This window comes from Acanthopagrus latus, chromosome 9 (genome assembly GCF_904848185.1).
Source record: "Acanthopagrus latus isolate v.2019 chromosome 9, fAcaLat1.1, whole genome shotgun sequence".
Lineage (NCBI taxonomy): Eukaryota > Metazoa > Chordata > Actinopteri > Spariformes > Sparidae > Acanthopagrus > Acanthopagrus latus.
Genome location: NC_051047.1, coordinates 12,613,118 through 12,641,041, shown reverse-complemented (window position 1 = coordinate 12,641,041; position 27,924 = coordinate 12,613,118). Strand labels below are relative to the sequence as shown.

Sequence of the window (27,924 nt, the reverse complement as noted above, 5' to 3'; positions counted from 1 at the left end):
CTGAATTTCTTCTGTTTTCTGACAACAGAAGAAGGAAATTAAATGCCTGCCAGGTGATTATGGAGCTAGACCTGACTAAACTCAAACAAACACCCAGTGACCTTGTGGAACCTCAGCTGTGAAATATGCACACCAGCAAGTTCCTACATGTCACAGGCTGTGCTCTGGACATCAGAGTGCAAGGCCGTTTCCTTAAGTGTGCACACTCCAGCCTCCCCTCCCCACCCCCACCGTCTCATTTCCTCCGTACCCAAACAAAAGCTGCTTCTCTGGGAAAAGAGCTCGGCCACTTATGTTCCTGCGCAGAGGCCAAACCTGCCCGCCTGGTCGTCGGCGTGTCTGCATCCACGGCACAGAGCACTTCAGTTCAGCTTCTCCCTGACGGCACGAGACGATCAAAAACAACCAGCGCAAAAACACGCGGCTTAGCTCGCCCCAAACATTCAACATTTCCACAGGAATCAGCAAGAGATGAAGCTTTATTGTGCTCTCAGAACCCAAAGGGCAGTGTTCATCACTGCCCTCCAGCTTTGATCTGGCTGTCGGGGAGGAGGAGTGGTGGTTTTTCCCAGGTGGCTTCCCACTGTCTGAACAAACTCCTTGTTAAGCATGTTTCAAATGCACGTCAGGTTTCAACTGGAGACCCTTCTTCCCCTTCAAAGCAGTGAGGGCGTAAAGAGGCAGAGCAGATCAGAGGGGTCGGAACCAGGATATCGCTCTAAAATAGGACAAAATGTGTTTTAAAGGGTAACACCAACATTTGTGTGTTTACAGGTCTTGGAGTATTACTCATGTGAAAAAAAAAAGTTTGTGGCCATAAAGGAAGCAGCATGTAATGTGATTTTCCCCCATAGACTTCAATACAGTGAGCATGAGAGTCTGCCACCAAAACAAGATTAAGTGAAGTAATTTTAGTTTGACAACTCATGTACCATCATTTTCTAAGACTTAACTGTTCTGAAGGACACTGATGTTCTTCTAGCCTGAAGAGATCAGCTTATAATTCTGACAGCAAATGAATCCACAGTAGAACAAAGTGATCTCTGGTTCTGCTGAAGCTTTTTGAAACAATTTTAAGTCAACATTGCAAAGCTAGACCAGTGCACCTGGTGCCTACATTCACTATATCTACCTCTGCTCTCCGTCACAGTTTGGCCCAGAAGACAGGGTTAGGAACCGATAGCGAGACTGCTGATGCGTTTTTGTAAATGTTTGAGAACAGAAGAGATAAGACACAGCCTTGGAAATATTTTACCATCTGAAACCAATTCTGGTAGAGTTGACTTTCCTCAGTTTAGTGCAGAAAAAGCCTTGAATACACATCAAGAAAAATCTTTACAAAAAGATCTAGGCAGACAAACATATGGCCTGATGCTTACCATTGGTCAAGACAATTGCTTATAAATTTTTAATATAAAAAGCCTTGCAGCTGCCAGTAGCATTTACTGGATCTCCATTCAAACTGAACAGCGGAGAATTATTTTTACCCCCAAGACTAAATATTGTGCAAACAATGATTGCATCTCTAAGGCAGAGGTCTGTACTGTGAACATTTCTAGGCAGTACGTCATCCAGCACAAGAACCCAGCCCTCAACCATAGAGTTACCAGTGTTCCAAGAACCGCCATATTTTGTCAGCTTTTATTGATCAGACAGACACAGGACAGAGACAAGACCCGACACTGAAAAGTGCCGTCTTCAGACTCCAGCCCTCATCTGGTTTGGTGGTAGCGGCTTGCCCAGGTGGGTCCCCACCGTTGGGCCAAACTCCTTGGCAGCGTGCTCCTCATGGAACTCCGGTTTCAGCTGGAAACCCTTCTCCTTGTCGAAGCAGTCCATAGACGTGAAGGCAAGAGGTTCTTCTCCCAGGACACCTTCCAGTCGTTTACGCCAGCCCTCCAGCATGGTGCTGCGTACCTCAGGGGGAACATGAGAAGGAGCCCAGAAGATCTGAGGAGCCAGAACCTGGAAGCCACAGTAGTGCAGGATGCCATTCTGGAAGTTAAACACACAGTGTAAATGTTACCACTGTCAACAACCCAGTTACAGCTTGTTTTAGCCAGTTTACCCTGCAGCAGTACCTGCAGTGGCCACAGTGTGACATTCATGTCTCCATTAATGCCGTTTGCACTGAACATGGACTCAAGAGACCCAGTGGTGAAGGACAGCAGGGCTTTCTTGTCCTAGGCAGAGAAAATCAAAGAGGAAATAAGCCTTCCATTAATAGGGAAAACTTGATTTGAACCCTTACCTTGAAGACACCCTGGCTGTATCGCTTCTCCTGTGAAAAGGCATAACCCAGCGTGAGCACCCGGTCGATCCAGCCCTTCATGATGGCAGGGAGAGAGAACCAGTACATGGGGAACTGCGAAGAGTTGTCAAGTTAGTTAAATGAAGACAGCTTGACAAAAAAAAAAAAAACCACATACACATTACCGTCACTCAGGCTCTAACCTGGAAGATGACGAGGTCTGCCTGAGTGAGCTTGCGCTGTTCTTCGGTGATGTCATCTGACAGTTTTCCTGCTTCCCACGCCACCTTGGTCTCCTCCGCATAACAGAAGTGATCTGCGTTCTTGACATCTCCTACAGAGAGAAAAAAATAAATAAATAAATTTCATGCTAAACTGAAGAGCAACCAAAAACAGGACTTTGTAATGCAAGTGAGATATTTATGTACCAATGATGTCCTCAGCAGTAGCAGTGGCTTTAAACTTCATGGCGTACAGGTCAGACACTTCAACTGTACAGCCCTGAGCTGTTAAAGCCTCCTTGGCAGCATCTTTAGCTGCAGCGTTGAATGAGCCAGCGCTCTGGTGGGCATACACAATCAATACCTTCTTTCCTGCTAAATACAAGAATAATCAGATCAAAACTTGGCCCCACATCAGACTACAACGTAACAGCAATCAGGGTCTGAAGGACACTCACCCATACTGAAGCTAAGATGTCACCCGCAAATGACGAGCTTTACACGTGGTCGGTGTGCTCATCAAGCAAGACTTGAGGTGCTGTTTTATGCAGCTCTCCGACACACTCAGATGCTGTCAATCAGCAATCAAGCTCATCAGTCACTCAGCCTGCACGGGGGAGGATCTCTCCCAGGACTCCACACACCTACATGCCTCCACTGAAATGAGGAGTGGAATTTATTCGCCACTTGAAGCCAGGACTATGTACTTTTTATCAGGGGAACCAGCTGGAGAGTTTGCCTGTTTTTAAACTGTCATACACACACACACACAGGCATCCTCTATTTCACGATGATGTGTGCTTTTCCCATTATAGCCTGCTCAGAAAAGAGACAGACCGTATGTCGCCTGCGTGTCTTTCTATACGGTGGATATTCGAGAGCGTGCGTGTCTGTCTGCGCGCAAGATGTTTCAAAGTGATGGGTCTTCGAACCACATGAAGCAGATGTGGCTGAGCGATCCTCTCACTATACCGTTCCTGGTTTCCAGCCTCTGTTTTTCCTCTACGTTACCGTCCTCTGAAGAAACAGTTGCCTGCGGTCGAGCACGCTCACAAATGTTCCCCTGTTAAAAAAAAAAAAAAAAAGAGTGGACATCAAAGGCAGACATGAGCTGGCACACATCTGGGACCAAATCCCAGTTATCCAGCCTGTATGAGGAGGAGGAGGAGGGGTTAATAATGAACAACCCCTACATGCAGTAATAGCACATGGGCACACGTGAGTCAGACGCATGGATATGTCAGCAATCTTTCTTCCTCCTTGTCTCTCATTTTCCTCACTAATTGAGACAGATTTGAGTTTGAAGCATCGGTAGCTACAGGAGTTTGGCAAACTGCTTTGTTCAAATATAAAATCACGAGGCCTTGTGGTGTTTACGAGGCCTTGTCTTTTCATCTCTGAGGCCTCTGTGTTTTTCCAACCATCACCATGCTGGTTTGTTGCTGCACTTCACATCAAGCCTCTGGCTGCAGAGTCTGTCTGTTGTGACGGGAGGGGATCGCGTGTTTTGCTCGGAGCCATGTTTTCGTGGTTTGTGACGTACTGAGCTACATGATCCTAGATCATAATCTGCTGCGACAGTGCATGTTGTACCCCTGAAGATGTTTCACAACACGTGTCAGGTATTCAGTTAGTGCTTGCTCTGGTTTATCTGTCTTAATGTGGACATACAAACATAAAGGGAACATCTGCAGAACACCGTTAGGAGCTCCTTTACACAGAACCACAACCAGGCAATTATAGGGTATACACAGGGGCATGAAAAAGTGGAGACACGGAAGACTTTGGCTGTTTGTCTTCATGAGAGCTGCTGAATGACTACAGTGCCATCATGTGGTCAATGTGAGAATGCAGCAGTTAGTTCAACCAAACCTTTCAGATTATGCTTCATCCTGTGATGTTGTAGTGCTGGAGATCGGTCTTGGTCTCACTGATCCCTCAAATGTGATTATTCTTGTGGATATGTAACAGACGCAGTGTATTTCACAGTTTAACAAGAAACTTTATAGTCTAAAATGACATCAGTGGACTGACACAGTGAACTTCACCAGAGATTTAGCGGCTTTAAGATAATCCCAAGAACCTTTTTCTGCATCGTGTTCCATAAAACCAAAAGGTTTCATGTTGTTAGATTAGAAGAGACACCAATATATCTGTGCAAGCCAAATATAAGCTCATAATATTGACCGACCAATTCATGTGAATGTGGATATTTCTGATCAAGAAGTTTGATTAGAAGTGCCTATGGTTATGCAGTGTGGGACTCACACTGGTCTCGGTCATGACTTGGTCTCAGTTTAGGTGATCTTTATTCACTACAACACTGATAACTTGTAAATGTGACAAAGACAAGTCTGTCTAAACGAGTCATGTTTTTTGGCTCCTGATTCGGATCCCAGTTTTTATTTAATTATACTTTTGTTCATTTTTGCATACCAGGTCAACAGAGGATCTAAACTAGCTTTTTCTTGGTAAAGTGCTGATATTTTTGAGACACATGTTTTGATGCTATTCCTTTGGGATTTTTAATTTGAATACATACATTCAAAATAGATAAACACATTATTAATATTAATACATATAAGTCTCAGCTTGTCACCTCAAGATTATTGTCCTTTTCACACACACACAAACACACTACACACAGAGATAGGCACAAATACACACACCACCTCCTACAGAGAATAAATATTTGCATCCATCAATGATTCTATATAAATTTGGATGTTATAGGAGTTTCTTGTGTAATACTTTTGTGTGTCATTGTGGATCCACTGTTACAGGAAGCGTTGGACTGGTGGTGCGGTGTTTGTAAAACCTGTTAAAATGTGACTGAAAAGAAGAAAAACGCAGCTGGGATGGGTGCAGGGTGTCTTTTTGGCGTGCATGCCCAGCGGATCTCTCACCAAACAGAAATTCTCCACCTAGCTTTCACCACCAAAAGACAACAGTGTCCAGTTTCTGTCTCAGTGAGGAGATTGATTCGCTGCAGTTTATGGTTTAATCACAGCGTGTGAATATCTGCCAGAGCTGGAGGAGGCCAAAGTGAGTAACAGCCACCCAGATGGTGAGGCATGAATTGTGGCTACACTGGCAGAAGTGAATCGGTGTAAAGCACGCAGACTGCAACCTTTAACAGATTCATGAATGTCACTGATCTAATCAGGGGAGTGACCACCAGTAAACAGAGCTCCGGGATTTACTGTGATGCTTTTGGCGCTGCCGCCTGGCAGGGATGCAAATTAAAAGTCCATCGAGTTGTTTCAGCTGGAGGAAGTTTGGGTTTGCAGAGGCTTCAAAACAGTTGCTGTTCAGGTCACTTCCTCTCCTGTGTCACTGTCATAACTCAGGGCTACACCTATCCCATATTTATTTCTACACAGGCGGATTTTAAAATACGTGTTTCAAAAAACATCAGCAAACTCAGCCATGTCCTTTGAAATCTTTGGAAATTCATCCAAAGTTTGGAGTTGGAAGATGTAATAAAAGTTAGTGATTGGTTAAAACATCATTTCCAGATCGTGCAGGAGCTCAGTTTTATAGGTTTATATCAAACAGCTGCTTCTGTGGTTTCGTCTCTTCAACTAAAAGCTGTTGTAATGGTTTCCTAATGAAACAGAAGTGGCCACATGAGGGTACATCTGGTGGATCCTTAAAAAAAAATTTGAGCGAATGTTGACAATGTTAAACCACCGGTTGCATCCTCTGAAATGCAGCACAGATGACAGAGCAGATGAAAATCTCTAATGCATTTGTTTATTCTTTGTGACGGCGCAACAGCGGTCAACGGCAATGAGTGGCGTATAATCGGAACAGAGTCAATGACAGAAAAGGAAGCTGCAACTTCAGGTTTTGTAGGAGACAGTGAAAACTGATAAGAGGGCTGGTGACAGAGGAAGCTAACAAGAAATTGTGTGCCACATGTATGCACATGTATGCCTTCAAAATGGTGTTGCATCATGGAAAGTCTTCATCTTTTCAGTACACGAAAGATGAGATGAGAAGCGCACGTGTACCAGCATCATTTAAGTTTCTTTCTCTCCACTGTGAACGCAGGTTCTCTAAGTCTTATGATGATATTCATGTTGGCCAGAAGAGGATGAAGCAAATCAGTCAGCCAACCTTTATTTGAACTCTGAAGATCATTTGTGGTTTAATGACACTGAGTTTAACAACACAAAGGAGTGGAAAAGCAGTCTTACAATGAGCTGGTTAAAAAGCCAAAGCCATTAAAAAAAATGAGGATAATTTGTTGAAGAAAAACAAAACCCCTGAAATTGTGCAGTTGTTCCTGATGATTTAACAGATCAAATTAAATAAGTGGAAGTAAAATGAAAATACAGTCCTGCAATTAAAATAATTGACCAGTAATGAAATATAGTTATTTAAAACAATTACAAACAGAGGTTGGGAGGTTTAAGATCACATTTTTGACAATGGCGAAAGCAGTGAAAGCAGTGTTTCAAGTGCACCAATAAGTTATGATGGGTGTCATCACTCTTCTTGGCAGGAACAATCAATCAGAGGTAGAGTACTGCTGGTCCTGCCAAAGAAAGGCAGTGGGATCCATCATAACTTACTGGTGCATCTCCCCCTCGTGTGGCCAGAGCGAGTATTACAACAACAACAATGCTGCTGAAGTTAAAGGTGCACTTTGTAGTTTTGGGAAAGAAATGTAATCATAAGAGGAAGATCTTCATTGACTGTTTTTCAATGCCTAAACAAATAAAAATACAAATGTTGGCAAAGTGTCTTTCGGCATAACAACAGATAAGTCTAGATTTTACGTTTGGTTTGGTTCAATTTTTCAAATGTATCTCCTGTCACAATGCTGTGCTCATGCTCTGGTTGGGTTTAGTTACAGTGAATACCTGGTTAGGGTTGGGAAAGCTCTGGTCACTACAAACACAGCTGGAGATTTCCAGACATCTTGTTGAAGATGATTAATTTTCTGTCACCACAGTGAAGTCTGAAATTTACCCTGAGGTTTTCTGTATGGTATCCAGTGGTGTCACAAATGTGGACACACTGTGGTCTCTCACAAAAACAGCATTTCTTTGCAATTATTTGTCAGCCTGATTTGTACTGATGCTGGTGGACACTGAGTTGCACTGCTTCTATCTATGTGCATGGACCAAAAAGCATGAAAAAGACAGAAAATATCCCCCAGGAGATAGTTCTGAGTTCTTGAAGTCACAGCATGAACCTAAAAATAAGATTCAATAAATGTTTTCTGATGTCTGTATCCATAATCTCTCAAACCTTCAATATTCGTTTGGGTACTTGTCTTATACTGCAGTCAAAGACGGTCTGTTCAGTCTGGACTGTCTCCATTAACCATAACTTGGAACCTTTAGGTCAGCTGCAGATTCCTTTTGATGAAATGCTGTTACTGTATATTGCATTTGACCTGAGCCGTGACCAGTCATTTTGGCACTCCTGGCTGTTCTCGAGTCAGACAAATAAACTGCCCTCAGTTCAGTTACAAAGGGGCGATGACGGTCTGCTCTAGCTGACAGCTGTGGCTGAGTTTCCTGGCAACGGATGGTCCCAAAATACGGAGAGTTGCGCTCCTCTTCTTGCATCACCAAAGAGAGGAAAACGAACGGGAGACAGAGGAGCGGCGCGGTGCATTTGCAAACATCGAAATTTCATCTTCAGTGCTGTTGTTGTTTTTGCTGTGTCTTATTAAATGTTACACCTCCAGTTTGCAACTAAAGGTGAACTGCTATTATTCTGCACTACTTAATGGACCAGTCAGTGCAGCATATTTTAATCTCTCTCTCTGCCCTCCATTTCCTCTCATACTTTCCTCCCCTTCTATCCTCATCGGGATAATAAGCCACTTATTATATGTTTGTCAGCTAAGTAGGCTTTCCTGAGCTGAAGCCCCTGAAGGCAACACGATGAAGTGATGTTAACTGAGCCGTGGCAGCGTCTAGCAGCAAAACCCTGACTGACATTGTTAACAGAGTGGATGACAGGCAAACCTTGCGCATATTTATTTAACGCTACAGCGCAGGCATGTACCAAGATAAGAGCCGATGCTTCAGGGGGAAATTTGCCCGACTGTAGTGAAAGTCTCCGTCTTTATCTCTGCCCCCCTGAGGATCTGGAGAACAGGTGTCCTCTGTAATGTCAGTCTGAGTAAATTGGCTGAGCAGAAGTCTAAATTAAGTAGCTGGAGTAAGCGATGAATTGAAGGCGCTGTTTTTAAGTTTGAAGGAGATAACTTTTGAATTTTAACGGAGAAGGAAGCCCGCACAGGCTGTCCCCGGTGTTATTCCCCGGCGAGCAACAAAATCAATCTACTCCGCTTTTCAATTTAAGCTTCACTTTATCAGTTATACTTCATAAGGGATCCATTTACTGCTGAAGCCGTTGTTCTTTTTCCTCCTTAACAGTTGGGAATTTTGTGCCCGGGCATGAAAACAAAAACTGAACTTTAAGTGCCAGATTGGAATTAAAACTGTGTAAAAACTTGTTAAGGTGGCAGACAGGCTGTTTGTTCTGTTGTCAATTAACAGAAGATGAGGGGGAAACTTTCTTCAAGGAAGTGCTCTACTTCAGCCAAGTAAAAGTTTATTACTCTTTTATTTAGTGTATTAATAGAAACCTAACTTATACTTGCCTGTAGACTTATATGTTTATGTTTGTATGTTTCGAGGAAATACACTTAAGATAACTTACTTAGCAATGAATTGCAATGAAAAGCTAGTGTAACCAGGAAGTCATCTGAGCCGTGCCGAGTTCAAGTTCAACTTTCTCTGTCCATGAGGGGCCTTTTGGGTCTTAGAGTGCAACATGCAAATACATAAACAAACCTGACATGTATGGTCATCAAGACAGTATAAAAAAAGTATGACATCGCATAAGAATTAGAATTTAAAATACAACAAGCATAAGAAACAGCATGAACATCAGATAAAACTGTGATCAGAATGCCTTTACAATCAGAGTACATCATCAAGACTATTCCAGCAGTATTGACACAAACCAAATCTGTATTAATAATCCTACTAGCAGCCTTGGTCGACATGCCTCTTACTAGAACGTATTCACACGGCGTCCATTTTCCCCTGATGTCATACTCTGTAAATGTAAATCAACCACTTCCCAGCTAACATCACTGTTTGATTACATTAAATGTGTTTCGCTTCCGGGCTTAAATACATGTGTCCAAGATGTGTGTGTTACTATTTCAAAGTGCATTCACGCTTTTCCTATTGTATCATGTAACATCATCAGACAGAAATGTTCGCTGGGAGGTGGTTCAATGCTAACATTAGCGGCTGTCTGACGGACGCTCATGGGTTGTCAAATTTGTTGTTTTATCTTGAAATATGGCCCCATGTTTCTCTGAATGTCTACGATCCGCCGTTATTTTAGTTGCCGGATTGTTTCAGAATAGAACTTCAGCCAGAACACACTCTGAACAAGGGCGTCTGGCTCGAAAAGTCTTTGTGGCAACATTGAATAGTTTAACTGACGTGCTGTCTTCATTCTTCTTTTTGACGTTTCACTGCATTAATGATTCTGAGTTGAGCGCATTGTGCCTTTTTATTCTTTTAATTTGACTGATTCCAGCATCATGAGGAAGTATCTAACACTCGGTGCCTTGATCATTGTCTCCGTAGTTTCATGCCTCTCATTTGATCCCGTCTTGTCAGGGTTCTTAGCTGACTCACAGTATCGAGCTGAAACTATTGATTAGGAGATCGACCTATCACTAATTATTCTGTTTATCACTGAAGTCATGCACCAAGAAAAAGAGATAAACATTTGTTGTTTCAAGTTCAGAAAAAGTTCCATTTCATTGTACGCTGAGTCCCTTTAGTAATTGGAGGACATCGTCTTGTGCTAAAACATCCAATAATGTGCCTTTTAGGGACATTTCTTTGTTATTTCAAAGACTCATTCTATAGTCTTAAAGACTATTCTAAAGAAAACAATCACCAGAATAATCAAAGTCAATTCTTGTTCATTTTTAAGCATATCAAGTGGGTTAGCTTGACATTATCGTCTGAGGTGCCTCATCTTCCCTCAATAATGAATTCAAAAAGGAAAGTATTTTTGGAAGTTGTGACAAACACCTCGAGAAGTATAGCAGAACTGCTGTGATGTCTCACATCTTCTTCCTTTCCCCCTCCTCTCTTCTTCCTCATCGCTGTAGCCATGGCGACAAAGCTGATCGATTAGATGTCATCTGACTCCAAATCAGCAGAAACAATTTAAGACAGCAGATGGCAACCAGACAGAGAGGAGAAGTGAGGGAGGGGGGGGTGAGAAAACAGAGGCCAAATTAAAATTAAACCACTTGAAATTGCATTTGCATATACGCTGTTTGATTTCTTGGTGAGTGCAGAGTGGACAGGAAGTAAGGCAGGACAGAAAGTTGGACGAAAACCCGAGGTCACATATGCAAAACACATACGGGAATGCAGTTTTTACATTTGCCTCAACATGTACAGTAGTATAAACCTGGAAGCATGCAAACAATTAATTTGTTTAACTGAGGGCTTTAGCCACATGCGCATTCACTAATACACAGATGCACATGTGCATGCAGGAGCAGATGAGGAGGAGGAGATGAGGTTTGTGACTCTGGCCTTTAAACAGATGGTGTCCGGACTGAGACAGACGAGGAGTCGAACCCAGGGGAGCTGGTGTTAAAAAGGGGGAGGAGAGGACACAGAGAGACAAGGTGGAGGGTTGCAAAGGGCACAGAACCTTAAAGTCCTGCAGCGATACATCCACGAGGCATTCTACTGGAATCAAGTGTTGAAGATTTTCAGTGCATTTGGAGATGAAAGGGACTGGGTGGTGAAATCCTCATGGTGTTGCATCATCAGTCCTGGCCAGGTGTCTGATCTTATCAGGACTGTCCAGTATAGAGGAAAAAGTTGCGACAGATGTTGAGGGATCAAGTGTTTTCTTTTTGTTCCATCTACTGTGAAGCTCCGCAGGCAAAGCTGGAGCCTTCAGATTTTGAAAACTGAAAGATAGATGTATAAAATAACAATTTCAGAGAAAAGACTAGTGTGTATATCAAAGCTGCAGATTTTCCTTTGTTGCCTCCTTCAAAAAATAATCTAGATGCACATAGGTGTATTTTGTAGTTTTGCATCTATTAGAGATCGTACACATTGAGTTAAATTTCGATGCCAGCATCTGACTGACTCATTTACATCTGCAGTGCCTCACTAAAAGGTTTGAATTTCCCTACCTACAAAGATGACAGAATTGACTGGTAATGAATGGTCATTTTGGGGGGGATGTGCATGTTTTTAAATGACCTTTGAACATTTTTGATAGACAGAAAGGTACATTTTTCTGATCGCATTAACAAATGGCCAGAAATGTAATTGATAAATTGATAATAAAGGTAGAAAGTTAAGAGTTCATACATTGTCTTTTTACGAGACCAGGGTTGTAAACAAAAGTGAGTTTAGTCTATTTACACTAAATAAAAGAAACAACAGCTAACACTTATACAGTGTGGAGGATGAATTAAGGAGTCTCACTGCCACGGGAATGAAGCTGCTCTGTCGTCAGGCAGTATGGCCATGGATACTTTTGTATCTTTTGCCAGATGGCAGTAAGTTGTTCCCATGCTCATGGGTGTGTGTCTTTGCCTCCTTTTTTCTGAAATCAACAATTAGCTCCTTGGTTTTAGCTGACGTCTGTGTACCACTCTGCACGATTGTTGATTTCCTCCCGGCATGAATTCTCATTGTTGTTTGTCATGTGGCTGACGATGGCCGTGTCATCCACACACTTCCCAATAGAGTTCTGCTGACGTCTCAGAGTGCAGTAAAGTGAGAACAGGAGGGGGCTGAGCTCACAGCCCTGGGGGGCTCCGGTGCTCAGCACTAACGCAGAGGAGGTGTGACTGCCAGGCTGGACTCTCTGGGGTCTGTTTGTGAAGAGCTTTAATATCAAGTTGCAGAGTGTTGTACTGAAGCCCAGAGTGTTTAGTTTCCCAATCAGCCTCATGGGTGAGATTAAGATGAATGCTGAACGAAAACAACTTCATCCTGAAGTAGCTGTTCTTATTCTCCGGGTGTGTGAAGTCTGAGTGGAGGGCAGTGGATGTGATATGGCATCCTTGTGGATCTGTTGCTAGTAATTTACAGTGTTTGAAGTAGGGCAAGGAAAGGTCTGACCTTTTTTAAAAAACTAGAAAGACAGAGATAGGCAGAGTAGATAATTGTTCATTTCTTTGCAAATAACAACAAAAAAACAATGTTTCCTGGACAATATAACCTCATGTAACCTTACAGAGATCATGGCATATATTCCAAAACTATACTAACAGCATCTTCCAGATTATATTGCTTAATACAGAGGTGTTCCTTTTATACCACTGTCATAGGACACCGGCAGTTTAACAGTCTAGGTTCAGTGGAAATTAAATGGCGTACAAGTTCAGACGCCCTATATCTCAATATTAAACACATACAAATCAATGATAAACATAAACATAGCCAGGCTTGCAAAGTAAAGAATATGTTTACTGTCCTGCAGTCAATCAGATGCAAACACTGTTTACAGCTCTGGCAAATCGCCTCCATCATATGACCCATCTCATCTCATCTTCCCCGTGAAGAGCGAGCGTATCCATGATGTTATTTCCCAATCAACGGGACAGAAGTGGCCACATCTCTGGGAGAATGATAATGATGTTAGCCATATGCCGAGGCCTTCTCAATAATCACACATGATCCTCGCTCGGTTTTTAATGGTGCCATTTCTGATGCTGTCGGAGGAAACATGTTCCACCGTCGGCACAGAGGTGGAAGGCCCTTTGGTGATCTGCTCAAAGTGATTATGTTAGCAATGATTAGCGGTGACATTTTGCAGCTAAGAGATGAGCGGATCGAAAACAAAATGCCAGAGCTGTGATGCCACACCTACCGCAACAGCCTGTAAACACAGACGGAGGCACGATGTCAGGCTTTGGTGCACGGATACTGCAACCTTTACTAAACTTGGTGTTCGTCTCTTTTTTTTTCCTGCCTGCTTTAATGAGTTGTCTCGGTTTGTGCTGCACATGGCAAAGCACGTGCTCTGACAGAATGAACAGCTTTAAAGGGGCACAATGTAGTTTTGGAGAAGAAATTCAAACTCTCAATTTTCAATTTTTAATGAGGTAAGAAAACAAACTCAGACACATTTATTGTTTCCTTCACTGAATAAACAACCTGTTCTCAGACTAAAATAAGGTCCCAGAACACAGAAGCTAGAAGTGTGGCAGGGTCCGCCACATATAAACAAAGTAAAACAGCATGAGATTGTGTTGTCCTTTAAGATCAGTTTGTTTATTCGGTTTATTATGTCATGAAAACGAAGAGCGTGTGTTGATTTTGTTTGTTTGGGCATACTATATCAGTTAATGACAAAAATGCCTTGCTCAAACCTACATAGTGCACCTTTAATCAAAGCAAAGGCGCATGGTGGTTTACAGATTCAGTCTGTCTTCAGTCAAAGGATGAGCTCTTTCTGATCTATATTTTACTTTATTTTGAAGGAGTTTAAATCGTTCTATTTAGTCGCAGGTGCCCACTTGACCTTAAACTAACAGGATTCGGGAAAGTATGGCGTCATCGGAAGCAGTTTCACATCTTTAAGCCTATAATCAATTTATGCTCAACCACATCGAGGCTGCCAAAAAAAAAACGCCTGCAAATCCAGCTGCTCCGCACCTTTCCATGCGCCGGGAGTGAAAGTGAGGTCGGGACAGCAAACACTCATCATCCAGCCGAGAGAGGGTGGCGTCACTTAGTAAGAGAGAGAGAGAGAGAGAGAGAGAGAGAGAGAGAGAGAGGGTGTGTGTGTGTTTGTGTGTGTGTGTGTGTTATCTCGCACGATCACCAGGCGATGTGAGGTGGAGGGACTAGGCGCAGCGTGAGCCCGAAGGATGCGATGACACCATGACGGACCGGGAGGAGGACGAGCACCGCGTCCTGTGTTCATGCAGCTCCTCAGTTTGACTCCGCCGGAGTGAAACCCAGGACATCATGCAGGCTGAGGAGGAGATGTAACTTTTCGCGCTTCACGTATCTGCACCGATTGTCTGTAACGCGGCTGTGAGAGCGTGAGATTCTTGAACCCGTTGGCAAGGTAAGGTAAGTTTACTAATCCTGCAGCTCAACTCGATCTCCTCGTTTTGGTCCTTAAATAGATTGGAAGATTAAAATCTGAAGCTTTTGTTAAAACTCAAACTGACTGGGATCACTTTATACTCCGGCTTAAACAGCTGAGTGAGGAGGGATCAGTCATGAATGTTTTGTCTTATGTTGTTCGACAGTTTTTGTGTCATATAGTTCCGCCTGTATTTTATTCTAGGTATTGTTGAGTTCGTGTTTGTGACTATGGCTTGTGTATTTGTTGTTGAGATTTATGTATTTGCTTAGGCTATAAATACTGCGGCGAGTTGCATATTTTTCTACTTTTTTATTTATTGCACATAAGAAATAAGTCATATTAAATCACTAATAACAAACGAAACACATACAGTACATAATGACTGAGAACTGAGAAACAAAAGCTTCACAAAGAAATGTGCCAAAAAGAAACTCCAATAAGGGATAAATACTTTAACCTGTACAAATAAAAATCAAATGATAAATATTACAACTTAAGACGGAACTAGACCTACATTAAAAACAAAAGGAATAAAGACAATGAACCCAAGTCTCTTTATGAAATATGTAAAAATAAATTAATTAATTAATTAATTAAAAAATTAAAAAATTAAAAAATTAAAAAATAGCGCAGAAAGTAAAGATATGAGTCAGTAGTCTGTTAGGAAACATCTATTTTCCTTAATCACACAGGGAAGACGCCACAGAACTGCAGTAACTCCTTATACTTCCGGTGTAGAAGTCATTTCACAAGGCAGAACAGCTGGTGTTAATCTGTCACTGGTTCATTTGAGTCTTCAGTTTGTCTGAGACAGTAAATGTGTATTTTAAGTATTTAATATACCTTTTTTTAAATGACTTCGCAAATGAGTCGCGTTTGTTTCCGTTTCAGCACCTCGGACAGCGCCGAGTTTCTGCTGGCAGCAAGTGTGCAGGGCCGCCACCAGGGGGCAGCACGAGCCCCTCATATTTTAGGGGTTTTGTCTGTTTCAGGTTTATATGTTGACAGTTTTCATTATGCGGTGATTACCACATGCATTATTCAGTCATGGCACCCTTCAGAAACCAACACAGTTCATGACCCGCACCCCACATGTCATTAACAATGAGGGCAAGCTTCAAAAAACTAAGTATCCACTTTTATAGTAAAATCAATGTGAGTACAATAACATCAGCAACTCCTTTTGTTCATTTCCACCACGTAAATTATTCATTCAACCTAGTTTCACTGCATATTTCCTCTGACAGATGGTGAAAAGCTACTGTATTTTGGGGAAACCATCCATCACATGAATGTCTGTCTTATTCATAAAAGTTACTGGATTTAGCAGCGGGTTCTAGTTTAACATCCTCTCCCTCCATCTCCAGCGATGGAATGTCACTGAGTGTTGTCTTATGTATAATGTTGATGTAGCATATTTGTACTTCACGTTTTGCTTATTTCTACTACTTTCCACTTTACTACAATTTTGATATATTTCCATTTTAATATAGATTTTTATTTTTATTTTTTTATTATTATTCTTTTTTTTTTAGTCCGCTACATTTATTTGAAAAGTTTAGTTACGTGTTACAGATTATATAAGTACATTTATTTCATCGGCAGGCATCTACAAAAAAATGTAACAAAAGAGAAGAAAACACATTGTTATTATCAGAAAAATGCTGAATATGGAATTTATTATGGACATACATGTATATAAAATTACATGTATTAAGTCTATTTAGAATACTTTTACTTGACCTTTTCCAAATTGCATTTCTGATACGTGCATTCAAAATCGGAATATTTAAAATGTCTATTCAAGTACCATTCATATGTGTGACCGAAGTTATATTCTAACACGACATCTTTACCTCCACTAAACTCTGACTTTGGAACACGACTGTTTTATTACTTGGATTTCTTGTATGAAATAAAAGGGTTGTTAAAGAATATTGATCCTAATTCCCGCAATGAGTCCTAAAGTTGAATCATTTCCGAACATTTCTGCGTTATGTTTCTGCACCTTCTCTTCAGGATCTTTCCAGACTGACGCCAGAGCCATGATGCTCAGTCCGGACCCGCCCGGCTCCGACCCTCCCTGGGCTCAGACACACTCAGAGACCCTCCTGGACTCTCAGCCCGCGCGCTCCGTGCACGTGGCCGGCCTCAGCAGGGAGGAGAAGCGGCGGAGGAGACGCGCGACGGCCAAATATCGATCCGCGCACGCCACCAGGGAGCGGGTGCGCGTGGTGGCCTTCAACATGGCCTTTGCGGAGCTGAGGAAGCTGCTGCCGACCCTCCCGCCGGACAAGAAGCTGTCCAAGATCGAGATCCTGCGGCTCGCCATTTGTTACATCTCATACCTGCACCACGTGCTGGATGTTTAGGCCAGGTGGAGGCAGGAGGACTGTGTGTTAACCAGCCGCGACACATGAATGATTTCTGGGGATTGATGCCGCAAGACTGGAGGAACACCCTGATGCAGACACTCAGACACTGCTGAACATGATCATGGGAACATCGCACTGACTTTTCATCATGGGAAACAGTTTATTCTTACTGCCATCACAGGGATGAAAAGAAGTATGGACACACACAGCGTACATGCTGCTGTATATTACTACTAAAACGTTCCTGTGCTTGATCTTAAATGTGCTGCCTATCTGTTGTGACTTAGTTTCCTGTTTGCACCAATTTGTAAATATATTTATTTCAGTCACACGAAAAATAGACTACCAGAGAGTCGCAATGTGGGATTCAGTTTCAGCTGACAATAAGATATGTTGTGAATACAATAGGGATGGGTGCTGTTTTGATCCTGGTTATCTTCTTATCATCTCTGAACCTACAAGGTTTCTTTCCTCTTCTAGGCCTTACTGGATTTCATCTTAAAGGAGACATGGTACACATTATCAGGTTCATAACTTAATTTTGGGTTACTAATAGGTTTACATGCTTTAGTGCTCAATAAACTCATCAGTTTCCTGTACTTGTCCCCCACTGTATTCCCCCTCTGTCTGAGACACTCTGTTTTAGCTCCTGTCTCTTTAAGGCCGGCACTTCTCCAGAATACCCGGTCTGCTCTGATTGGTCAGCTCACACACACCTGAGCCAGCAACGCTAACAACAGCAGAGCAGCTGTGCTAAATCAAGTATTTCCAATCAAATTAGCGGCTATACATAATTTAAGCCTGTGACTCTGGGTAGTAATGTGATGTCCCTAAAAGCGGGACCACTGACGAGGCGTTTCAGGAGCTGTGTTCTCTGTGGGAGAGAGGAGCTTCTGTTGGTGTGGACTTTGACCTTTTTGACTTTCAAGATCTTTTACATGCACAATAGCTTGTGTAACACACTGAAGGAAAGGAACAAAATGAAAATGCATAGTCGGTGTCTTTTCAACCTGTGTCATCTGGAAGCATTGTGCAGCTACACTCAAAAAAATCATTTGTTCGCAGAACGTAATAAAATTATGGAAATAATTTCCACCTAAACAAAATGCTTTAATTTAGCCAGAAACAATTTTGTCGAGTGACCTAAATATAAATATGTTGGATCAACATGATGCATTTGTGTTACTATGACTTAATTACTAGGATTATGTCCAACTAGATTTGCAAGGGTAAATGTTACATACTAACATATTTTTGTTGGGCCATTTAAACTAGTATGATATAATTACGAGTTACTTAATTTAAATGGGTAGTTGCAACCATTATTTTAAATACAGTTACATTAATTAATTGTGCTGAGTCAACAAAACCATAATTATTAATAAAATAAATAATTTAACAGTATTTTTATATTCCACAATTTATACAAATGTCAACCTATTTTCCCCAAGCTGGTGTCAAGTTTTGGAAAAGAAAAACACGAAGCAAACTGGATTTGTTGGAATAACACTTTACCAGAAATGGCAAAACTCACTTTCAAGCAATTGGCTGAAAACATGTTGCTGTGAAAATACAAACAATTTCAAATTTCAAGTGTAAACCACTTAAACAACCAGTATTAGGTGTCTATATTTGGAGCTTTCTGATGACCAAAAAACAAATCAAAGCTGGTTATGAAGCTATATGCAGAATACGGTCCTGGCAACTGTGTGCAAAGAAAAATGTTAAATACAGCATTGTGCATCATCTCAAGTTTCAAAAGAAAACTTTGTTGTTTGACAACTTTTTTTTTCCTTCCCTTGTTTAAAGAAACACTTCTAAACATTATTCTCCTCTAACCTCCAAATATCAACAGTTTAAAGTATCAAAACACATTAACAACAGCTTATCATATTTGAAGGTAAATGCCTGAAAGGCTTCAAATAGAGTCACTGCTACCTGAACAGTAGTTTACTCTAATGAGGATGACTAACGTGCAAGTAGTGTTTTCAGTGTTTGAATTTTTTTTGAGAGTCGGTTTCCATCAAGCTCCATGATAAGCTTCTGCAAAGCTTCGAAGGTGTATCGCAGCTCTGGTGGATAGCTGAGGTTGAGCGCGTATACAAGTGCGAACAACATTCCCACGGCAAGTGGTACGTTTCCGAGCTCATCCAGAACTTGCACGCCCTCCAGAATGATACCTACATCTTCCGGTCCATCTTTTGGCTCTGCATCTTCTTTGCGAATGACAAATATTCCAAATGTAGTCTTCATCATCGCAGCTTCACTGCTTTCACCATCTGTGTTCTTCACAGAAGAAAGGGGGGAAATAGAGGATATGCATGTCAAAATGGTACTGTAGTCCCATTTTTTAAACACACAAATTTCTGTAAAGCAGCTGTCACTTATCTTATGTGAAAGATTCTAGTATTACATTGTCTTTTCTTAACCCTCCTTTTGTCCTGGAACAAAGAAGGGAGGAAGGAAGGAAGGATGGAAAGAAGGAAGAAAGAGAGAGAAAGGTGGAGGAGGGGAACTGATTGGGTCAAGAAAGGAAGGAAGGAAAGAATGGAGAAAGGAAGGAAAGAAGGATGGAGGAAAGGAGAAATAGAATCAAGGAAAGGAGAGAGGAAGGAGTGGGAGGGAGGGAGGGAGGGAGGGAAGGAGGGACAGAAGGAAGGGAGGAAGAAAGGAAGGAAATTAGAGACAGGAGGGATGGAGGGACAGAAAGATTTGAGGAAGAGAGGAAGGAAGGACCAGCCAAAACAGATTGGATCAGTTTCACCCCAGAGGACAACAGGAGGGTTAAGTGTGTAACTGGGTTGTTTACAGATGTCAGAATTGGGACTGGAGAATAAAAACAAAATTACATACCATGTATTCTTTCACGAGGTTCTCTGGCTCTTCATTTAAGTAGACACACAGGGCTTTGATGATGCACTCTCTTCTGACATCAATGGCATCGGTCTGAGTGTGTAGGACAATAAAAAATTGACAACAAAAAGCAATTTTAAAATCAACAGGTAGAAAAGATTTCACAAACATTGAACAAACACTGAAATTAACTTTTTTTTTTAATGTAAAAACTTGATTGATATTTTTATGATATGTGAACTTACATTATCCTTGGGTGGTTTGGTTTTATTTCCAAGCAAGACATTTATTCATGTGTCCCAGTAAACAGTAACTACCATTGTAATGTCAGTGGACATTGTCAAATGTGCCCGACGTTCGTATTTTATCAAATCATTCTTCAATCAAGTACATTACCCCCTCTCCATCTAGTTTTATTTACCTTCATCCCTCTTACATTTTCCCTTAAAATGTCAAGCATGACATAAATATTATGGCTGTTCAGTTTCTTTTTTTTATCCTCATACCTGGGTGATGGGTATCATGATGCTCTTGATCTTTCTTCCTTGACCGCCCCCTTTCTTGGAAAACACCTTCATCAGCTTTGAAGATAGAGCATCCAGTTGGGAGAAGAACTTTGGCAGCAAACTGACGGTTGTAATCCTCTTGAATTCAGCAGTTAGCTTAAATGAGAGAAGAAAAAAAAGGTACACAACACTGAATTACTTACTCATATTTGTTTGGCTTACACTAAATCACGAGCGCTCTGTATTTATTCACCCACCTCGCGTACACAGAAGAGAGCCGGCCATTTGGTTTTGAAATCAGCAATCAAGGGTGCATCACGAATAACCTCTTGCCTTCTGTGTGCAAAGGTCTTCTCCATCATGGCCGCCACTGTGCCCTGATTGTTCCTTTTCTTTACTTCTAAAAGCAGGGTCTCTCTTATTTTTTCAAGTGTCTCTGCAGATTCATCAGATGGGTAGGTGGGGCAGTAATTTACTTCTGCTCTTCTGGGCTTCTTCACACCATAAGCAGGACTGCATTTGTCTGCAGGTTTATTTGTCAGCGAATTCAGTTCAACTTCTGGACATCCAAGCCGCTTGAGCTTCCTCCGGTAGTTAGCAAGTTTGTACTTTAAGCTCACCTTCCAGCCACCATATCCAGTGGCAGAGCCTGGCTCTTTCAAACATGGATGGGATGACACAAGGGCTTCAGCAACCTCTTCAAACTCACTGTCTGAGGGGTACACTTTGTACCGAACAATTTCCTCAGCTAAACTGTCAAGAATGGCAGTTTTAAGTCTAACATCTGGATCCAATAAAGTTCCACTTTCTTTGAATGCCGCATTGGCCTTGTCCAGCTGAAGCTGACAATCATATGGGAAACGGGGTACAACAAAAACAACAGGCCATCCAGAGGATCTTGAAGGGGTGGACTCAGGAGAAGACAGGATGTCTGTGTCACACAAGCTACTAAATGAAAGTGATGAGTCATCACCAGACCATGATGTGGCAGGAGTGGAGCAGGGTGGAGGTGGGGAGCCACCAGGCAGGGCAGAGGCAGCGGGAGCTGAATCAAAGACAAGCTTTAAGGTACTTTTGTCCTGGATCTCTAACACTGAAGTCAAGTTGGTGAATTCATTGCCAAACTCAGCATCCATAAATTGCAGCCTGAAGTGGTCCTCTACCCCACACTGCCTCTTAATGTGCTGAACAAGTTCACCAATAGTCTCTGGGATTCCGTCCTGCAGGATCAGTCTCTGGGAATCGTTTTCTCCAAGGATGACTCTGAGCTTCACTGGAGCAGCCATTTCATCAACAATCTGTGAATAAAAACAAAAACATATAAAGACATAAATATAAAAATATATTTGTACAAGAGTACTTATCTAAGGTTGAGACTTATTTTCATTGGCAGTTCAATTAACATTAAATTTTAAATCAAAACGTCATCATACCTTATACATGTATGTGTCTTTTCAATGTCACCATTCTTAGAGATCCAACAAAGTAGTCTGCCAGAGGGTAGTCATCTGCTAGGTCACTAAGCTCAATCAGATCTGTGTCTTTGGTTGGACATGACGTGAGCTCAAAAGCCCTGTAATGCTCACTATACCATCCACAAAGTCTCTTAACCATAAAAAACAGTCTCTCCTGAATAACAAAAACGTGAACAATCTGTCCAAAATCAGGAAGTCCACTTGTAGACCCATGAGCTATAATCATGTCCTTTTTAAAAGTTACACCTTTGGTTGACACAGATCGAGTCATGTGTACCTCTCTGGTACCAGGAAATCTTTGTTCAATGTTCTCAACAATGTCTGTTTTTAAAACATCAATAGGAACTGTTGAGACATTTGTCAGCTCAAGGACAGGCTTTTCAAAACTGGATGCTCTCATGTGATACGAAATCATGAGCTGATGCTTAAAAGCTAGCGAGAGGGGCACGTTTTTGAAGCAGTTGGAGTGTCGAATTACATGCTTAAAAAAACTGTGCTTGGCCTCGAATCGCATAGTCCAGAGACCAACGAGAGGACCAAACTGCCTGATGAGTCCAGGATAATGGTCTAGGTAATGATGTTTGGGTAGAAGCTGCACATTAGGAAACAGTTCTTGGTATCTTTTGCGGTGCTCTGAAATTTTGCACTCAAGGTAAGCAACAGAGTCTTCTGTGTGTGTTGGAGCAACCACCAGCTCTACAACATCTTTTAGAACCATTAAAATTTGCCATGCCATTTCATCTTCTGGCACAAGATGCCCAATGATGAATGGAAGAAATCTTATCAAAGCCCAGTTCTCATGAGCGTTCCCCCCGATTGTTTTTGAGAATGTGTGTGGAATTACGTGGGGCCTGTTAGTCTTGTCTGACCACTTGAAGGGAAAACTAAGGATAGACTTGTTCAGAAGCTCAAGACTGAAATATTTCTTGGATATCAGCAGTGACAAACAATGTGCAAGCTCCACAGGTACGATGCCTTCAAAGACATCATGCATGATATCTGGTGGATAACCAGTCAGAACATTAAAGTGGGCAAGGTTTTTGGTGATTACACATGGGCCTTTCACCCCAAAACAGCTTGAACTGTTCTGCTGGGCTGAATGCACATGCGAGTCATGTAGTTCTTTAGTCCTCAGATCAAATAAACCTGATTTCACATCTCTTGTTTGGATCTCTGCCCGTGTTGCTGTGCAGAATCGGCAGATGTACCCACCAGAAAAACTTTCATTAAAACCTGCCACACTATGGGCACTGAGGTTATCCGCTGCAACAACTTGAATTGTGCCTTTAACACATTTACCAAGCAATGGGACAAAAATTCCTTCCTGCTCAAGTGTTTTTACATCTTGAAGAAGAGGATGCAGGACATTGTCATAACCGTACTTCTTCACATTATCAGATTTGCACAAGATTGCCAGGTAAATCGCAGAAAGTGCTGAATGTGAGCCTGGTGGCAAATTACTCAAAGTCCAGTAGATACCACAGAGCTTATGTTTCCTGCGCGAAGTGCCAAGAGGATTACACAGCTCGAAATCATCTATGTACAAAGTTAGCAAGATTCTTAACTCACCCCCTGAAAGAAAACCATTTCCCTTAAAGTGAGAGCCATCTTGAAATGATTTATAAGTACACTGTTCTCCTGTGACCCCATGACTCTGATGTGCTCTGTGATTTTCAACAACTTTATCCACAACATCTTTCCTATTGAAGAGCTGTTGCAAGCTCTTCAGTAAAGGCACATACTGAAAGCTTTTGTTTTCCTTTTCATCAAGCATGTACTCAGTGGGTTCAATGACATTAAAGTTCTCCCTGTAAAATTTGTTTCGGAGATATGATGTGCTCAAAGAGCCACCTTTCTCTATAGATTTTAGCAAGGGGTGAGACGTGGCAAGGGCTGTGGCGACTTCTTTTATCACTGACTTTTCAGGTACGGAGCCATGTTTCTGAAACATAGTTTCAATAGTGTTAACAGTGAGAGGAAATGCAGCTGAGCATAACAAATAGTGTAGCTCCTGTAGAAACTCATCAACTTTTGTGCCTGGCACATGTGCGAAATGTTCTAGTTTAAGCAAAGCTGCAGCAAAGTTCTGCTCAATAATGTCAGGCAGGGTCTTGCTTATATCATCATTATTTGAAGATGCACTGTTTAATTCCACTACACAGTCATCTGGGTTAAGTGTATCGTCCTCTGCACTGTCAGTTGATTCTTGTGAAACTCTGGTTGTTGTCACTATCCCTGGTTTAAAATCATTTAATGTATGGGGGTTGTGTTTCCGGTTCTTGTGGGAGTGAAATGTTGCATAGATATTTGTTTTAAAAGTACAATCCCCAAACATACAGGTAACAGTTTCATGACTCTTAAAATGAATGCCAATATGTGTGAAAAAGTCCCTCTCTGTAGAAATATTGCTACAGTTGCACAAAGGACAACAAAATGTTTTCAATTCCAGGAGCTCCTGACTTTGAGTTTGCTTAGGATGAACTCTACTTAAATGTATGCGCAACGCATTTTGCGTCTTAAAATTGCATGGACAGTTTTGATATGGGCATGAGTGAAGTCGTCTATGGCGGTGATGTAGTCTTAAATGTTTAAGTAGATCATATCTAGTCGAAAAAGATAGACTACACTCCTTGCACCTCCACATATCAGTAACACACAATGGTACAATCTAACATCTGGGCATTTAACATTTTTCATTTCCCATCTTTCCCTTTTCACCATACTTGATCTTAAACAGTTTGTCACTACATTTGTGTACAAACTTACTGTCTACACTGACCCTGACACTAGCAGATGACTCCCTTTTCCTGCAGTCACTCTTGTTTGATGATGCCAGAAGAGGACGCTTTCACAGGAGTATGGCCAATGGTGGTGACTTGTATGATGGCACTGGACACGTTTACTGCCACAAATTTCTGTGATGAATTGAGAGAGAAAAGAGAGACAGGGTGAGGGAGAAGTACAATAACTTTAACGTACATAATAATAAAGAGAGTTAAAACAATAGTTAATCCAATGTATGACTGGTTCTATTATTTCCAGTGGACAAGTACATTAAATATGCTTCTTTATGTTTGTGGAGGGACTGATTTGACTGAAAACTACAAGTGCGTGAATGTGGCGCGGTGCGATCGAGAGATACTGTAAAAATCCATAGCAAAGCTGCATGTCACGACAAACACCTGATAAGTGTGCCTTGGAGGTTGGTGGTGGCTACACCAGGCTACGAGCTAACGTTAATGCACACAAACCGTGCAACAGTACTTTTACACTCACGGTAGCACACGTTCTCTCCCTCCTCAATAACGTGAATAACATCAGACTGTGGAGAGCTCCGTAGCGCAACGAACTGCTGTGTTTACACTCTCAGAAACCTAGCTGCACCAGAGCAGTGGTCCAGCCCGAGGAGATTTACGTCGAGTTAACAGAGAAACCCTGCCACGGCGGCGGCCGAAAAAAAACTAAAATAAAAAAACAACAACACTTGCTGCTCGCCAAAGGTGGAGTTAGTGTCGACTTTTTGTCGGACTCCAGGCGAAAGCAAGACGCTACTTGGGGGATTTTTAACTTTACCGCTATTATTTTTAAAACGTTTTAAAAACTGTTTGGTTTGAGCGGTTTTGTAAATGAGTCAACGCCGTCAACCTGTTAACCTTAGTTTGCAAGCTTGCACATGGCGACAGTCGGACATGCACTACAATAAAACACGCAGAACAAAAAAAAGTCATTCAAAATGCAAAAGGCGGCCATAACTAACTGTCGATAACAATTCTGAACTTTTATTACCTTCTTTTCAATTGAAGATAAAGGATTAAGCTTACCTTCTTCCACATGTGCTGTCTCTTCTCAAAATGTCTGCTCCTCTTTGCCCGCCAGGGACACACCTTTGACCATGATTAAAGAGGGGCACTACTGATTAGGAATTTGCTCATTACTGCCACACATGCTCCGGAGTTGTAAACAGAAGTGATTTGCAGTCTTAATCCATTAGAATTATGTTGTGTTAACATAAATCAGTCTAGTAAATTTAAATTGTTGTATCTTTTGTTAAAACTACATAATTTAGAAATGTTCAACTCTAAAACATGATTTTATATAATATAAGTTACATACTGGATTTAGGTTAAGGTAGCAGACCCCCAGTTTGCTTTTTTTGAGTGTATTTAAGATTTTAATTAATTATTATATCCTTTTTTTGTTCCAATTAAAGCCATTAAGAGCCATTTCCCCTAAATCCACATAACTGAGAGAGTAATGGGAAAGAAAACAAGACAGGGCTAAGGCGCCTTGTGATGCTAACTCTATTAGCAGTTATGAACTTAATGGCCAGATACACATTTTGGAGTATTTTCCAACACTATGTTAAAGAAGCACTATTTTTGAGGGAAGAAATTCTAATTGTAAGACAAAGATCTTCATTGACTGATTGTTTATGCCTAAACAAACTAAATAAACAAACTCTCTTTGTTTTCATGACTGAATAAATTGAATAAATAAGCTGACATTAAAGGACAACACAATATCATACTGTTTTACTTTGTTTACATGTGGCGGACCCTGCCACTTTTCTCTTTTCAAACAGTGATCTGGGACCTTATTTTCCTCTGAGAGCAGCTTGTTTATTCAATCATGGAAACATAACATATTTCTGAGTTTGTATTCTTACCTCATCAATATCAAAATTATGAGTTTGAATTTTGTCACTCAAACAACATAGTGCACGATCATCTTACAGTCAGCAGCCTACGGTCAAAGTCTCAATTTCGCATCACAGCAGCGGAATTTCTGTTTTAGTTAAAAGATTAGACAGAAAACAGTAGAAGTACATTTTAGCTTGGTGTTGTGGGATTAATGGATTGGAGTCCCACCACAACATCTTGAGATGAAATCTGCCTTTATAGTTCCATTCTGCACCAGGTTTCTTTACATCAGCATCAAGCAAACAAACAGCAACGTTCTCTGTTTCATCCTTTCACTTATCCAAACAGAAACATGCATAATTCAAGGCAGCAAAAATAAATCATAGGGCAGGTTTTCCTCAGTGTTTTGACATGCTGCTTTTATATTTCCCTATGAGATCACTCAGTGGATATGAGCTGCTTACCCCTTTGATTTCTCTCTCCATTAGTCAGGGGCTGCCTGCGCTCCCTCTCTCGTCCCTTTATGCGAGTCTCTGCGGTGTAATGTGGCCCAAGGGGCTCGAGGTATTGTTCGTGTCCACTCCAGCAGCAAGAGCGACAGCCCTTTGTCTACACACTCGCACATTACACACTCTACACACTCCGTCTACACACTGGATATAATAGGTATGATGGGAAGTAGAGGGAGAGAGGCCGGGCCTGACATCAGATTTTAAGATTAAATGGGGCAGGAGGTTCCAAAGACAGTGAAGATGGTTATTAATATTCTGGATAGTTTTGTGGGTCAAATGCTAAAAGTAGACCGAAAAACTGCAGGCTGTGTAAGTTACAGCTCTTTCACACACCACAGTGTCTGGGAATGAGTTCCTCCTTAAATCTGTTTACATGTGTGAACAGGTTTGGAGCCACCATTTTACCATTTCCCCAGTTTAGTACTTACTTACTCTGGACATTCTCTCTTTCAATGTCAGTGTTGGTTTTGGTCAGTCTGGTGCAAACTCGTCAAACAGTGACGTGGCGATACAACACTGCCCTCTGATGGAGTTTCATAATGGAGAAGTTCACTTTTTCATAACTTTGATTCCAAAGTGAGCCTTGTGCATTTTGCCTTTTAAAAAACACTTAATTTCACGACAAGTTGTTTTGGAGCTCTCAATCATACGACATGAGATTCATCAAAAGATGGAATTTGCCAAGTTATTATGGAATTGTACATGTTTTTGCTGACTCTCAAATGTAAAAAAAAAAAAAAAAAAAAAAGGATCTGAACCAGCTACTGAACTTCAACTCAGCACTGTATCATGTGAATTAGCTACTGGTGCTATTGTTGTTGTTGATGTTGGGTTTTTTTTAACTGATAATGCAGTAAAATTAAATGTAGCAAACATCAGTTGAACATTTAATAAACACAGCAATGTGTCTACTAACATTACTAACATGGCTCTCCTGTGTGTTT

At 41.4% G+C, this 27,924-nt stretch overlaps 3 protein-coding genes across 8 annotated transcripts; 1 reads left to right on the top strand and 2 right to left on the bottom strand.

The window, feature by feature from the left end:
* Positions 1-1,625: 1,625 nt before the first annotated feature.
* On the bottom strand, positions 1,626-3,091 carry LOC119026501 (ribosyldihydronicotinamide dehydrogenase [quinone]-like). 2 transcript variants are annotated; one of them, XM_037110945.1, is made up of 6 exons: positions 2,931-3,091; positions 2,680-2,847; positions 2,455-2,585; positions 2,252-2,365; positions 2,082-2,183; positions 1,626-1,995 (listed from the first exon to the last, which is right to left on the bottom strand). In XM_037110945.1, the coding sequence occupies exons 1-6, from the start codon at positions 2,932-2,934 to the stop codon at positions 1,699-1,701; spliced, it is 816 nt and encodes a 271-aa protein (XP_036966840.1). In that variant the 5' UTR covers positions 2,935-3,091; the 3' UTR covers positions 1,626-1,698. The 2 variants fall into 2 exon arrangements, with proteins under 2 accessions (XP_036966840.1, XP_036966841.1); XM_037110946.1 differs by having other exon boundaries at positions 2,680-2,844; positions 2,931-3,076.
* Positions 3,092-14,414: 11,323 nt separating this feature from the next.
* Positions 14,415-18,833, top strand: LOC119026366 (helix-loop-helix protein 2-like). Of its 2 annotated transcripts, none has more exons than XM_037110700.1 (2): positions 14,415-14,595; positions 16,639-18,833. In XM_037110700.1, the coding sequence occupies exon 2, from the start codon at positions 16,665-16,667 to the stop codon at positions 16,989-16,991; it is 327 nt and encodes a 108-aa protein (XP_036966595.1). In that variant the 5' UTR covers positions 14,415-14,595; positions 16,639-16,664; the 3' UTR covers positions 16,992-18,833. The 2 variants fall into 2 exon arrangements, with proteins under 2 accessions (XP_036966595.1, XP_036966596.1); XM_037110701.1 differs by having other exon boundaries at positions 14,415-14,600.
* Positions 18,386-25,950, bottom strand: LOC119026365. Of its 4 annotated transcripts, none has more exons than XM_037110698.1 (6): positions 25,650-25,950; positions 24,595-24,743; positions 20,611-21,651; positions 20,354-20,509; positions 19,848-19,940; positions 18,386-19,280 (listed from the first exon to the last, which is right to left on the bottom strand). In XM_037110698.1, exons 3-6 carry the CDS (start codon positions 21,637-21,639, stop codon positions 18,963-18,965), a joined length of 1,596 nt encoding a protein of 531 aa, XP_036966593.1. In that variant the 5' UTR covers positions 21,640-21,651; positions 24,595-24,743; positions 25,650-25,950; the 3' UTR covers positions 18,386-18,962. The 4 variants fall into 4 exon arrangements, 3 of the variants coding, with proteins under 3 accessions (XP_036966593.1, XP_036966594.1, XP_036966592.1); XM_037110699.1 differs by having other exon boundaries at positions 24,608-24,743; XM_037110697.1 differs by having other exon boundaries at positions 21,787-24,743; positions 25,650-25,949.
* Between the last annotated feature and the right edge of the window lie 1,974 nt (positions 25,951-27,924).

Bases quoted from the DNA above. Each gene is read 5' to 3' on its own strand.
- LOC119026365 (XM_037110697.1), bottom strand. The intron at 20,510-20,610 runs GTGGGTGAATAA...CTCTCATTTAAG, and splicing joins CTCTCTTCTGTGTACGCGAG to CTAACTGCTGAATTCAAGAG. The intron at 19,281-19,847 runs GTATGTAATTTT...TCTTCTGTGAAG, and splicing joins ACCTCGTGAAAGAATACATG to AACACAGATGGTGAAAGCAG.
- LOC119026501 (XM_037110945.1), bottom strand. The intron at 2,586-2,679 runs GTACATAAATAT...TTCTCTCTGTAG, and splicing joins TACTGCTGAGGACATCATTG to GAGATGTCAAGAACGCAGAT. The intron at 2,184-2,251 runs GTAAGGGTTCAA...TTCTCTGCCTAG, and splicing joins ACAGCCAGGGTGTCTTCAAG to GACAAGAAAGCCCTGCTGTC.
- LOC119026366 (XM_037110700.1), top strand. From the start codon at position 16,665: ATGATGCTCAGTCCGGACCCGCCCGGCTCCGACCCTCCCTGGGCTCAG.